The sequence below is a fragment of the Ruditapes philippinarum genome, unplaced genomic scaffold (assembly GCF_026571515.1).
Source record: "Ruditapes philippinarum isolate M1 unplaced genomic scaffold, ASM2657151v2 ctg14317_1_1_1_1, whole genome shotgun sequence".
Taxonomy (NCBI): domain Eukaryota; kingdom Metazoa; phylum Mollusca; class Bivalvia; order Venerida; family Veneridae; genus Ruditapes; species Ruditapes philippinarum.
The window spans coordinates 7,158-22,875 of NW_026856697.1; the positions used below are offsets into that span (position 1 = coordinate 7,158).

Here is a 15,718-nt window from a genome sequence, read left to right on the forward strand (position 1 = left end):
TGCTTGCTGTATCAGGTAAAAATGATACTATCCGAACATACATGCTTAAGCCTTAGTGATATATGTTGATAAAAGGACTCTTCACTTATTCGCCATAAAATACATTATAACTTACATCTGATATTGATTTTTGAATGTTCTTCCATTAAAACTACTATCCCACACATAGTAGTTTTAGCGCTTTTGAAATAAAATGTTAAAGTTTTCACCACAGGCTCGTACATTTATATTAAACTAGATGACTAATACATGTCTTGTCTGTTGAAACAACATCTAAGTAAAGTATATTGCAATGTTTATCTTGCTATAATTTTAAACCGCTATAACGTTTTATTTTGTTAATATTGACTTCGGTGTATAAACACACCCGTTAACTGGTTCTAAGTAGATCCGTTGGTTGCCCGTAGAACAGTGGTGCGCTAAGTAAGATTTTTATCTGCAATGGACTTCTGCACAGTATATTCCATACAATTATGTCTATAAAAAAGAGACAAAAGAAGACAATATTTTGATAATACTGTTTCAAACTGGCATTTATATGCTATTCAAATTCTACCTAGATAGAGCTGTCCTACTCGCGACATGATAACAGGCGTGATAGTAGGCGTGTTTATATTATATGTCAAGTGAAACTTAACAACCGTTACGTCACAATTATCTCGGGGAAACTGCATAGTTTACTGGTATGCAAGTTAAATAACTGTGAACAATATGTTGATGTTTTAATACCCGTTTTGTGTGGGAGAGTAACTGTAAGCAAACTCTTAACTGACAAAATGTCAAGATGTATACTTGACGTGTAAAATGCTTTTTGTTCAGTATATTTACACATGACAGTGTGCATTAATTAGATATGTGTTTACTTACTTACTCATTATACGAACACTTCTCAAAATTGTCGGAAATCTTTGATTTAAACATATTGTATACCAAAACATACACAACACATTACGTGTATATAGATTGTATGTACATTCAGCTATTTACATTATGAAAATTGATGAGAACGAAAGATATCACTTTTTTAATTTTTTCACTAAATAGTCTTTATGTCCTTTGCAGTATATTTAATGCAAATCACAAATTCTAAAACAAAAGTAGATTTGAAATTGATAAATTTTGCTATCAACATACATTCAATTGAAACATTTTTTTCCACAATAACCATTTACAGCAAATGTGTCCTGTAAAGGAGTTGTAGGAATGTGGTAACATTGCTCCGTACTCCACGATGCCCACTCAAATACAAAAACAATAAGAAAGTAAATTAAAATAAATAATTGGAAATATTGGAAATAAATTAAACAGTATTCGGAAAAAATTGAAGAGAAATAACACCAAAAACATCACATTATTGTCAGTTTAATTCAAGGAAATTACCAACTACACAAACGCTTAACGATTCTTCAATGTCTTGTAGATGGCTTGATAATATATTCATGAAACTGCTTTATAGCTGTTCATTTTGTTGTTCTTTTAACATAAACCATACAATTATTTTTAATACAGATTAAATAATCTTTTATGGTAAAAACATTACTGGTCTTTACAAAAAGTCTGATAAGATAACTTCTGTTGTTTTTGTTTTCAGATAGGCAGACATGGACGGGCGTACTATGGACTTATGGACACACTGTTTAAAATCAGTTTAGTGTTTGAAAAGAGCAATCCAGGGGAGTGTTGAAAAAACGATGACAATACTTCGACAACCCGATCTAATGACATAAGAAAAAATAGATAGTCAAGGTATCAAATAAAAATGGCAGTTTTAGACCAGTTTATCGAGTATAAGATATATTTGTACTTACTACTGATAGGTATACCCTGCCTTATAACTTTCGGAACAATCGGTAACACCTTGTCTCTTATTGTTCTTGTTAAGCCTAAACAACGACGTTGCTCAATTTCCAGAATTTTAAGTGCACTTGCTGTCACAGATCTATGTTTTCTTTGGATAGCTGGTCTCATTATTTGGCCACGTGCTGCATTTGGGATAAACGTCAGTGATTCTTCGGATTTTGTATGCAAATGTCTTACATTCATGGCTGCCTCTCTTGCACAGATATCAGTTCTGCTGATCGCAACAATATCACTAACTAGGCTTATATCCGTCTTGCTACCACACAAAGTTAAATCTATTTGTTCTTTACGAAACATAAATATTTGTATTACCTTGATAGTTAGTTTGTGCTATCTGGTAAACATTCATATACTTGTTGGCTTAGGTCTGAAAGAAGAAGGACACTGCGCCAAAATCGAAGGAATCTACAATACGTTAGTTGTGAAAATGTTGGTTAATCTGGAAATTGCATTCTTTATCCTTATACCAGTCGCATTTGTGATCGTTGCAAATATCTTGACCGGAGTACGAATTGCGTTCAGAACCATCAAACCCGTTGTCATGAAACGTTCACAGAAACAGCAATCCTTCAGAACGACAAAGATACTGACCATTTTGAGCATCGTTTTTCTCGTATCTACTATACCTGTAGCTGTCTTTTATGCATCATATAGCGGCCAGCAGCTAAACCACGGAACTAATCACCAAGATGCAGTAATATTACTGTTCTGGGGCGCGGCATCGTTTGCCTACATGACCAACAGTGCGATCAATTTTGTTCTGTATTTTCTTCTTGCTTCAAAATTCCGAAAAGAGGTAAAAAAAATGTTCAGCTGTAAAAAAAAACAAGTAACATGTTGCTTAATCGCACAACTGTAAGGGTCCATCCGGCACGCACAATTGACATAATATAAAACCGTTAAGTGTTGAATTAGAAAACACATGAAAAAACGTTTACGGAGCTGACAATATATGATTTTAATAAAAATGTTACAGCAAGCATTTCGACATGTACGAGGTTTGGAAGTTTTGTAAAGTACATGTACTATGTTTATCTTGAAGCACAAACAAACACTCGGTTGTGCAATACATTTCAGGAGACTATTAGTAAACTTACTTCTTGACCTTTAGCGCAACGTACGCAGGCATCACTTTAATAGAAACCAAATGAATCTTTAATGTAAATGGTTTCAACCATTGGATTACGGCCTTTGAAATTCTAATTATCCGAAAGACTTGTTAATATTCGCAGTATGAAAGAAAGATCACTACCACTTAATATAATTGTAAACGATGCTACCACTTGACTTGTGGGATTGCATCAAATTTCATTGTTTTCTTTTTAATTTTCAAATTACTATACGTTTTTACATATTATGGAATAAAAATTATCTTTGTTAATGAACGATCGGCCGTTCTACTCAGTTACAATCTCGTGGCTGAAATAATATAGAGGATCTCTGAGAGTTATGAATTAAGTATTTACTCGCCTGTGAAAGTCATTTCTGTGACGAGGGTAATAAAGCATACATCATGCAAACACTCACACTCGGTGCTTGCGTATACATTTCCCGGGTACGCCTTTCCTTATAAATTTGTTATAACTATTATATCGCTGTCAATGCCTTTGTGATTTATTTGATTCTAGAAGGGCTTAGTAGGGAAACAATCACATATGACTGTGTATTATATAAAATGGGCAAAATGTGTTGATTGTTATTTTGTGTGTTTTTTGTGTCGCCTCTACGGAGTAGTGGCGACATATAGGGATTACTTCTCCGTCGTCTGTCTGTCCGTCCGTCCGGCCGCACTCACAGGAGAGTAATTATGTGGCTAGAGGGACAATAGATAACTGTTCTTTCTCTTTGATGTCATTCATTCCGTAATGCTTTTATGTGGCTATTTTCTTTTGCGTGGCTAAAAAGAACAATAGAGAGAACAATAAAGTAGCCACATCATTACTGTCCTGTGAGAACGTCCGTCTGTCTGTCCGTCCGTCACAAAACTTGTCCGAACTACTCCTCATAAACTACTGGTGCAATTTCATCCAAACTTTACAGGAATGATCAGTACCAAGTCTAGTTGTGCATATTGTCAGCATTTTCCGGTTCAATGATTTTTGTCAGAGTTATGTCCCTTTAATAATTTTTAATTTTAAAGTTTGTCCGGACTACTTCTCTTATACCACTAATGCATTTTCAATGAAACTTTACAGGATTGATCTGTAGCTCAAGTCCTTGCGCATATTGTACGGGTTTCCGGTTGAATGGTTTTTGGCCGAGTTATAGCCCTTTGATAAAAAGGTGTTTTTTTGTGTGTTGCCAGATACGCAAAAGCTTGTCCGGACTACTCCTCATAAACTACTGGTGCAATTTTATCCAAACTTTACAGGAATGATCAGTACCAAGTCTAGTTGTGCACTGTCCGTCTGTCTGTCCGTCTGTCACAAACTTTGTTCCAACATGAAATTGGCCATCATGAGGCGACACATGTGATTACTGATTGCTCTTGTATATACTTTACAGAACAAACATTTTTGTAACTTAACTATCAGTTGATTTGGTGTTGTTGTTTTCATTCGTTTGTTTATTTTGTTTTGTATGAAAGGGATTTTCCCTTTGGTCACTACTAAGCATTAGGAACTTCTCAGATTGTATGTAATTTCACATGATGTGTTGTCAAAAACCCGTTTAATATTGTGTTATTATTTATTTTGAATTAGGAAAAAAACAACATGTTTTTAAGCATCAGTGGTAAATGTTTGTGGATGATAGCAGTTTATGCTTTGTTATATTATATACCAATTTCTCAGATTATATGTTATTTCACATGATGTGTTAGTAAAATGATGTGTTGTCAAAAGCCCGTTAAATGTTGTGTTATCATTCATTATGAATACGGTTAATATATTTGTTTGTTTAACCAGCAGTGTAAGATGTTAGTGAATGATAGTACCTAAGGTTAAGTTATATAACAAACCAACACATGCATTATCATTTGGTATGGAGAACCCAACATCGTGCTTTTAAGTTTATATCAATATTGTGGTTTTACAATCATATTGAAGTATTTAGTATCTTTCCTTGTGTCGCATTTAAATCGAATGAATTGTTATCAACTGAAGTAATCAAAACCACAGACTTACTCGAGAGTTTTGTCTTAATGCAAGACTCTAAACATGTCGGGATGTGATGACTCTGTTGGAATTAACAACAACTCATATAATTCTGAAATGTGGTAATTGTTTTTTTAAATATATGCAAGTCATACAAAAAATGTCTAGGTTACCTGGCGCGCAATTGTAACCTTGTAACCTTTGTTCGCTCAGGTGAGTTTTAATGGCTTTAATTATCTTCCCTGATAAACAATGGACAAAGAACAAGCAGGGGTTTAGTGTTAGATGCCACCTGTCAAAGACTTGTTCAGTTCTTTTCACACTCGTTTTATGCTTTAAATTAAATGTTACGATCGTCCTAGTACGAAAAACATAAAATTGACGTCATTATATTTTATTTATTTCAAAACGTCATTCCATCGATGTTTTTCTGATCGGACAGTCCTGTCAAATCTTAACTTATACGCGACAAAACAATTGTTCTACAAAGCTAAACAAATGAAACGACGTGTTTCTCAGTGTCATGAAAAAAACTTATAAACTACTCACAAACCTCCGAAATAATTATTGATGAAGTTGATGTAAAACTTCATATAAGCCAATGGACACTCGAGAGAATTTTTTACATGGCACTTGTACATCTCTTTAAAACAGGAAATTATTTGAACAATAACCCGTATATAAAGAGATACACGATAATGTTTTAGACAATTCGGTGCTAAGCATGGATTCTTTTTATTTTGTTGCCGTGGTAATAAGTTTATTTAGTGATAGTGCGTTTGGGTATGTATTAGTCATTCATATTTTGACATGTTTTTAATTGAATATTTTTGGTTTTAATTCATACCTAAATAAAAGTTATTGAAAAACTACAACATTATAAAATGGGGGAAATAAGACGTGTACATAAATTTAAACACATACTTATGAATTAATCAAATTAAGTAAGTAAAGGCGGAATACAAAAGACGATAGGGACTTTTAAAAGTCACGTATTCATGAACAAAAATATACAATTTCACGAAGTCACAATTTTAATTTCACGAATTAGTTGATGCATACATGATTTTATCTTGTTCATGAATTTACGATTTCAGCTTCTTAAATTCACGACTTTAACGTCATGCATTCGTAAATTCATCTTCTTGGCTTTAACTTCACAAACTTACTTTTTTAGCTCTACTATGTTTTTTGTAAATTTAAATAAAAGTTCATAAAACAACTAAATACATATCATTTTTAATATTGAATTTAATTCATGAAGAATAAAAATCGTTAATTCATGAGGTTTGAATTTGAGAAGGTTAGATTAATAAACGTTAATTCGATGAAGTTTAAATCGTGCATTTATTTACTAGTTGAAATTACGAGAATGTGGATTCGGAGTTGAAATCATGAGCTCATGAACTCAATGTGAAATAAAGGTGAATAGTGTATGTGCTTATTAGAGTTAAGCAGATAAAGTGTCCCTGAAAGTCTTTAAGCGTAAATCTGTTATTTATTTATTAGATAATATCTACTGCACATTTATGACTTTATTGTTGATAATTTAGCAGGTATTAAAGTTCATTTAAACTGTTTGTAAAATTATATTACATCATATTGAATGTATAAAGTTAATTATTTTCAGATCTTTTAATATGTAAACAGATGAGTTTTTTTGTTGTTGTTTTTTTGTATCCAGCACAAATATTGACTATTGTCTATAAACCTGTTTAAAATGTTTTAAAAAATCAGTTCTTTGTCCACTTTTGTTATTTTATTAGTTTGAGCATGGAATACAATAATTAGCATAAAAGTATTTTAAAAAATAAATAAAAAAGCGAATACAATTTAAAAAAAAAATGTATTGGTCATAAGGTATGCTAAGTAAAACAACATAATATGTGTACAAACTGTCTACGAAGTAAAAATAGATAGGACTGGATTGACAAAAACACCACCATGCCTACCGCTAGAAAGGTAGCGGCAGCAGCCACAACAACATCAATAACAACACAATCACCACCACCACCACCACCAACAACAACAACAAAAAAAAACATAAAAAAAAAACAAAAACAGAAACTCAATTAATTTAAGACATAACATGTTTTAAAAGATATTTTGCGCACAAATATCATTATTTACTATTTGTCAGGATTTTTGTTGTTGTATTGTTTCAATAAATGAAAAGTTAAACATAATATTATGCAACTAAACCAAGTCAAATAGTAACATTTGCATATACGTGTGTCTTTGAATCACAAGCTTTTAGAAAATAACAAATGGTTTAACTAATCCATCCAAAACCATTATTTCCCTCATCTTTTAAGATTATGTTAATTAATTATTAATGAAGTTTTTTTCCACTTAATATTACAAATATATTGTGTCTGTAGGCTATTACTTTAAATTGTTTATTGTGGAACCAACTACGCGATTGATAGTCAATGGCTTGTATGGTTTATACAGGGATGATTGATGAAGAGTATTATAATTCATATTGCTTGACTTTATCATGTTTATCTTAAGGTTATTGTTTTTGACATGACGTGACTGAATATATTTTTTATCGAGATTTGTGTATGTGTAACATTAAATGTGAGTTTCTTGCAAAATTTCTGATCATTCGCTGCATCTGTATTGCCAATAATATTTTTTTTTTTATGTTGACAGTCTATTTTTTGCTACAGAATGTGGTAAGGTTAACATAGTGTCTATGAAGTAAAAATATCTTTGATAGGCTAGAACTGGATTGACAAATAACACCATCATGCCTACCGCTAAAAAGGTAGCAGCAGCAGCCACAACAACATCAATAACAACACAATCACCACCACCACCACCAACACCACCACCACCAACAACAACAACAACAAAAAAACAAAACATAAAAAAACAACAGAAACTCAATTAATTTAAGACATAACATGTTTTAAAAGATATTTTGCGCACAAATATCATTATTTAGTATTTGTCAGGGTGTTTTTTTGTTGTATTTTTTCAATAAATGAAAAGTTATACATACTATTCTGCAACTAAACTAAGTCAAATAGTAACATTTGCCTATTCGTGTGTCTTTGAATCACAAGCTTTTACAAATTAACAAATGGTTTAACTAATCCATCCAAAACCATTATTTCCCTCATTTCTTAGGATTATGTTAATCAATTATTAATCAAGTATTTTGTTCCACTTAATATTACAAATATATTGTATCTATAAGCTATTACTTTAAATTGTTTATTGTGGAACAAACTACGCTATTAATAGTCTATGGCTTGCATGGTTTATACAGGGATGATTGATGAAGAGTATTATAATTCATATTGCTTGCCTTTATTTTAAGGTTATTGTTTTTGACATGACGAGACTGAATATATCAACCCGTGGAAAATATTGTAACAGTTATATAACAGTATTTCACGAAGGATGATCTTTTTACTGTCACTCACAAACCCATGTATTATTCATCTTATTACCCCGGACAATAACCGCGGTGATTTTTATGATGATTTTATTTTCTTTTCTTTAGAAAACAGACAATGTGACCAAATGTTATACTGTTTAAAAACAGTTTTATACTGTTGTAACAGCGCAAATTTCCTTGTACACTTTTATTAAAGATAGAAATAATTCCCAGTGGCCTATGGAAAATTAACATTACACAAAAAGAGAGGGGTAATACTATATAATAAAACAAAACATATTAATATTATTAAATTGTATGGAATAGAAAATATATGTTGTAAAATATTGTAATAAATTGTGGAGAAATAAAATATACTCGTGACGATGTGTTTACTATTTTGTGATCTTATTATAGCCCTAAATGCAGGAAATGCTAAGTATTTACTTTGGGAATCATATATATAATAAATTTTAAAGATTTGGACAGCATAAATGCCACAATATATGTTTTGCAATATAACCAGAGCCGCTCAACAATATAATATAATATATATATATATATATATATATATAATATATATATATATATATATATATATATATATATATATATATATATATATATAATAATTATATGTCGTATGGTCCTTTTCAAATGTATGAATGGTCTTTTATGCCTGTAAGGACATAAACATACGCCTTGATAAATAAATAAATAAACAAGACAACAAATTTCTGGCGCAAACCAATAGAAATATTTATATCAAAAGTGCATAATACAGATCCGAAATACATAAACGATCAATGGAAATATGCATGATAATGAAACATAATGAATAACAACAATTACCTGTAAGGACATAAAAATAACGCCCCTTGATAAATAAATAAATAAACAAGACAAACAATTTCTGGCGCAAACCAATAGAAATATTTATATCAAAGTGCGCATGCGTGAGATGGATTTTCCGGGAAGTTTTGTAAAAATGAGGCCCGGCATGCAAATTATGTCAGAATGAAATATGAGAAATTAGTTGTTATAATGAGATGATGAAATGGAATGATATAGGAATGATATGGGATAATGGAGTGTATATCGGACTGTAAACAGACAAATACAAGAGATATATATACAAATACAAGGACAAAATGATACATAAAAACGATATTCAAAAACACGAATATCGACCACATGACATACTTTCCCACTTTGGGAATGTCGCCCCGACATTCATAAAATATTAAAGAGGAAGAGCTTGAATCAGACATTGCAAGTAGTAAGCTTAGACCATAAAGTAACTAAACTACTAGGTACTACATAACTAAATCTAAATACTGAAGGCAATTACAACCTGTGAGTAAATATATAATACCCGGGCAAAATACCTTAAACTCAAGCATGTTCCACAAAAATACCGTATGCCGCGAATCGCGAAAAATTATATGTCACGCGGAAACAAAATTTTAATTTATCAGTAGAACTGTGAATTCATTGAAGAGGTGCACTCTCAACAATAAATCCTTTATTTTAAAGTACTGTAAAGTACATTTATAAAATTTTTCAAGGTAAAATATATGGTACATAGTATAAAACATAAAACGAAACACATCAGGTACTGAACAACGCCTAACTTCAAAGTTGAAAACACACCTAGACTATAAATCAAAAAAAAGCATTAATCTAATTTCCAGTTATCATTAAGCATCCATCCGGGTTTCTTTCTTGTACGTTTTCTGCCTCTGTAAATTGTTGTTGTTGTCCTTAGATAGATTTCTCAGTGCAGGAATAACATATTTAGAACCTGTTAATAGAATGAGATGTTTTATTTGGAACAGAATAAGTTTGAGTTGTTGACGTGGCATCTTGTTTGCTGTTTGATGTTCGCCTGTAAAAGAAGTTGACATACAATTGTTTAGAATCATGTATTGTGGCAGAATTGCTTTGTGAAACATTTGATGGACTTGATGTAAGTGAGGGATTTAATCTAACGGAGCTGTAATGGAAATATTCAGAGGAGGGATTGGAGAACGAGTTCATTGATCCGAATGTAAGTCAGAGGAAGCGGGCTTGTATAAGGACTCAGTTGTTTTACACAAAGGCATCCCCATAAACGGAAGTAAAAGGTTCCTGTGCAAAACCCTGGACCTTTCCTTGCTGTTCTCCTTCTTCACCTCATAGATGGGAATTCCAGAGGTGGGCTGGCTAAGAATGGTGTAAAACATCCTTCTCCCATCTATCGACAAGTTTGGATTTTCCCCGAACACTACATTTCGGACCAGTACTCGATCCCCGGGCTTCAATTCGGCTTCTCTCACACGGAGGTCATAGTACCTTTTATGTTTCTTGCCTTGTTTCTTGGCCTCTCGGGATGCAACAGAATATGCAAATTTGAGTCTGTTCTGGAGACCGGAGACGTAAGAATGGTCCTTGACAGGAGTTTTGTCTGGTTCGATGCCAAGAAACGCATCGATGGCAAGCCTAGGGTGGCGACCCAAACATGAGAAAGTGGGGGAGAATAACCAGTAGAAAATGGGAGTAGAGTTATAGGCGATGGACAAGAGCAGGAACATGAGACTTCCAATTGACCTTCTTGTCGTCTTCCAGGGTCCCCACATATTCAAGAGGGTTTCGTTAAAGCGCTCAGGCATCCCATTTCCCTGTGGATGATACGGAGTTGTCCTGGTCTTGTCAATATTGGCCAACTTGCACAACTCCCGGATAACTTCACTTTTCAAAATTTCGCCCTTGATCACTATGGAACCGACTTAGGAAAAACCATAGTGACAAACAAAATTTTCAAAGAGAAGTTTAGCGGTAGTATGTGCAGTTTGGTTCTTGCAGGATAGCCTGAGCAAAACGAGTAAAGTGATCAGTAATGATCAATATGTTTTCATAACCACCCCTGAGACATCTCCAGAGAAAGAAAATCCATACAGACAATTTCCATTGGATAACTCGACTGAATAGGATTAACTTAGCAGTCGTTTTATCCAATGACTTTCTCCGGAATACATCTGGGCAGTTTCGAACCCTGTGTTTCGATATACTGTTCTAACTGAGGCCAAAAGAAACGTGAACGGAACAAGGAAATCGTTCTTGTACAACCTTGATGTCCTGCCTCATCATGCAAACCCTGGAAAGCTAAATCAAGCATATGTTCAGGGAGAACAAGCTGAGTAACAGGATAACCATTTGAAGTACCTTTACGATAAAGAATTGAATCCTTAAAGTAAAGGTTGCTCCATTCCTTCAGAAACGATCGAACCTTGGCCGTTTCACGTGACTTTTGGCGTTCAGTTAACCTATGACCAATTTCAAAGAGTATTTCGGATCTGTATTTATGCACTTTGATATAAATATTTCTATTGGTTTGCGCCAGAAATTGTTGTCTTGTTTATTTATTTATTTATCAAGGCGTATGTTTATGTCCTTACAGGCATAAACAGACCATTCATACATTTGAAAAGGACCATACGACATTGGTGGCCAGTGTGGATTTTTATGTGTAGATGGTATTTTCATGGTACGAATTTATTTGGGACGAAACAACAAAAACAGACGGTGACGTAGGGAATTCCCGACTCCTGCCAATCAGAGCAGCTTTAATATTTTGTGTTTACTTCCGGTGACCGGGTACTTCTAAGGAATTTCATGAAAACAAACAAAAGTTCAACTAGTTAATTTTCTATATTTTAAAGAGCTCTAACATTTAATTAATTAAAGGTACCTATTCTTATTTATATATCAACGTTGGATCATTCACTTCTTCGGACCATTTAGACGACAACTATATATTTGTGGACTTAGAACTTTTGTAAACAAACAGTGTAAATTCATTCAACAGTTAAAATTATTCAGTGTTTATATATTTTTGATAAATGTCTTTTTCAATTTTATTAGTATCAAGTGCCATTTCATAGTTATATTGTAAAATGTAGATCTGGGTTGATTTTTTCATTTATCTGTATTGAGTGGTGTAAAATTTTGATCAAGATCTGCATGGGAAAATCAATTTGTTTTGAACCATAGATATACATGTATATTATTATTTGATTTTGTATATTTTAGGTTGAATTCCACAAAGCCTTGTACTTCAGGCTTCTGTGATATTGATTTTATCCTGTTGCTGGCAAGATTGATACAGTTCACAGACATGTAGACACAGCATTTAACTATCAGGTGGTTGGTGAGCTAACACTCTGTCTCTTCTATCTTTCATCTTGGTCTGAATAACTAGTATATTACACCTGTCCCTATTTGAAGTTAATTCCACCCAGTCTGGTATTGTCCATTTACTGTAATAAATCCTATATTACCCCAGATATTATATATCCAACAGCTCTGAATTATTTGCATCAGCCTATCCTGATAACTTATTGTAGCGTGATTTACTTACTTGTACCTATCTTTATTATTATTATTGATTAAAAAGCAGGACTTTGCTTGAAACCAGAATTTTTGCCTGAAGTAAGCATGTAGATTGAATAGTTTAGCATTTATTGTAGGAACATATCATTGTAGTTGACTTGTGAGTAAATATAAATAAAGTATACAAGTAGGTTTGAAATATTTATTCTTTAGTTAGAATAAATTGTTCAACCCGGGCAGTTAAAATCAATTATATTTAAAATTCTGTAAACTTTAAATAACATTTCATTTGAAATACTGCGACGGTATCATGTAGCCGGTAAATAGATTTGAAGTGAAATATTTATTCTTTAATTAGAATAAATTGTTCATTTTTAAATCCCGCTGATTTATATTTTTATACACAGTCTGTGAGAACCGACATTCAACTTCTTCTTCATTTTCGAATAGTGAAGTGTTTTTGTGTAAGTGGTAATATATTTTCTAAATATAGAATTATTCTATATTTACAAGAATTTACATATATACAAATAGCAAATCAATTGTTGCTACTGTATCACAGCTGAAAAATTGATAATTTGGGTTCTACTCATTTAGTCATTATAAAAAGTCTGTTTGATAGGTATATTATTTTTTTACTTTATTGAACTGAAAATTAAACATTTTGCATTGAAATAATTGTCTAAATCAGAAAGAAGAAAACTTTACACATTTATTATCCTGGTAAGCTTTGTGTGTACTTGTATTAGGTTGAGTCTGTGCCTGAGCAAGAAATTTATAGATAATCTATAACATGTAGTTTAGGTCTTTGGGATTTTTTTTCTGATATTGTATAGAGTACTGGACTGAACATTGTTTGCAATACAGAATTCCTGCATATAATTTTACAAGCCGTGTGTCTCTTGCAATTACCATAAATTAGTTGAAATTTATACACTTATATAGCAAGTAACTGAACAAGTGTCTGTGCATTTCACAATATAATTTTATAGACTTGTTACCTGTAACTTGACAAAAAAAAAAAAAAAAAAATCTCAGGGGTCTGTAATAAGTTATTTATTGAGTAAGTAAGCACTGAATATTATTCAGTTGAATTTAATACTGGCTTTATAATAGAGGACTGAATATTAGTGTTATTAGATCTATTGTTTTACAAACTTTGATCTAATTACTGACTGTATCTAGATACTAATATATTATTATTCAGTGACCTTGAAATTTTGTGTAATGTATAGTGCACTGTGTGGGTCATAATTTGAATAAAGTGATTAATTATTTTCAAGTCTTTGTGTTTTTTTTTCTTTTTGAAATAAATTGTTTTATTTCTATTGTTTGTTTTTTATTACATCTATATAGACCTAAACTGGTTACTGATGTAAATCTTTTTTTTTAGTGTATGGTGTACAATTTGGGCCATTTGAAATCCTGAATTTAAGTCACGTTCATTTTTTTTTGGTCCAATCCATTTTTTTTTGTTTTCTCATCATGGCGGATGTACAACTCAGTCCTTAGACTATTCAGATGCAGATCTAGAATTTTTTGCTAGACAGTTACAGAAATCTGGTAAGTTTCAAGTTAATGCAATGGCAAGTACACCTCATACAGTACACTCAAGTCATACATTTAATGTTACACCTACTCCTATACGGGAACATATCAGCAGAATGGGTACACATCAGGTTCACTTTCCCCCACACTGGCCACCAATGTCGTATGGTCCTTTTCAAATGTATGAATGGTCTGTTTATGCCTGTAAGGACATAAACATACGCCTTGATAAATAAATAAATAAACAAGACAACAATTTCTGGCGCAAACCAATAGAAATATTTATATCAAAGTGCATAAATACAGATCCGAAATACATAAACGATCAATGGAAATATGCATGATAATGAAACATAATGAATAACAACAATTACCTGTAAGGACATAAACATACGCCTTGATAAATAAATAAATAAACAAGACAACAATTTCTGGCGCAAACCAATAGAAATATTTATATCAAAGTGCGCATGCGTGAGATGGATTTTCCGGGAAGTTTGTAAAAACTGAGGCCCGGCATGCAAATTATGTCAGAATGAAATATGAGAAATTAGTTGTTATAATGAGATGATGAAATGGAATGATATAGGAATGATATGGGATAATGGAGTGTATATCGGACTGTAAACAGACAAATACAAGAGATATATATACAAATACAAGGACAAAATGATACATAAAAACGATATTCAGAAAAAACACGAATATCGACCACATGACATATATATATATATATCTATATATATATATATATATGTGTGTATTACCAACATCCGTTTATTATACACTTGTATAAACCTTTCAGAAGTTTTATACGAATTAATAATACAGCAAAACATTCTGTGAGAAAACAAAAAGTAATAAGTCTATAGATTGACAGCAATCGTCTGTCTTTAGTTTATATAAACGTCTCGATTTTCCAATGGAAAGCGGCGTAACTACCGTGCAGTATTGTAATATTGTTTTAAAATTCAAAATCTGTAGGTGTACCTCTAAAGCCAATAATGGCCGTATATGGTCATTGAACAGTTTATGCCTCATAATAAGTTTTTTATCAATGATCCCAATTTTAAATAGTAAATGATGTCGAATGTATGATAATGTTTGGAAAGGGTGACAAAATGTAAAGACAGAAGACTTCGATACAAAATAACAAAACACTATATCTGTATTAATTGCTGAAACTCAATGACGTTAATTTAAAGATGATTCAGCTGTATGTTCAATGAATAACATTTTGGAACCTGATAAAATGAGAAAAGAAACAACAAATGGGCTCTAAAACATTCCAAAAATGATTTTTGCTTACACCACAAATAGTGTTTTGCCAATTCATTATGCCATGAACTGTTAAAAATATTATCTTCACTCGGCCACACTGTTGCAAAATACTGCTTAATTTTACTTTAAATGTTTTCAGTTGTAAGATGTTTTATTTTATATTTGCAAACCC

General features: G+C 32.2%; 1 protein-coding gene across 1 annotated transcript; it reads left to right on the forward strand.

Moving 5' to 3' along the window:
- Nucleotides 1-1,607: 1,607 nt before the first annotated feature.
- Nucleotides 1,608-3,013, forward strand: LOC132747415 (thyrotropin-releasing hormone receptor-like). The gene has a single exon (XM_060736792.1). The coding sequence runs from the start codon at nucleotides 1,760-1,762 to the stop codon at nucleotides 2,717-2,719; it is 960 nt and encodes a 319-aa protein (XP_060592775.1). The 5' UTR covers nucleotides 1,608-1,759; the 3' UTR covers nucleotides 2,720-3,013.
- The last annotated feature ends 12,705 nt before the right edge of the window (nucleotides 3,014-15,718 follow it).

Excerpts from the sequence above, each read along its gene's own strand:
- LOC132747415 (XM_060736792.1), top strand. The coding sequence starts at position 1,760 with ATGGCAGTTTTAGACCAGTTTATCGAGTATAAGATATATTTGTACTTA.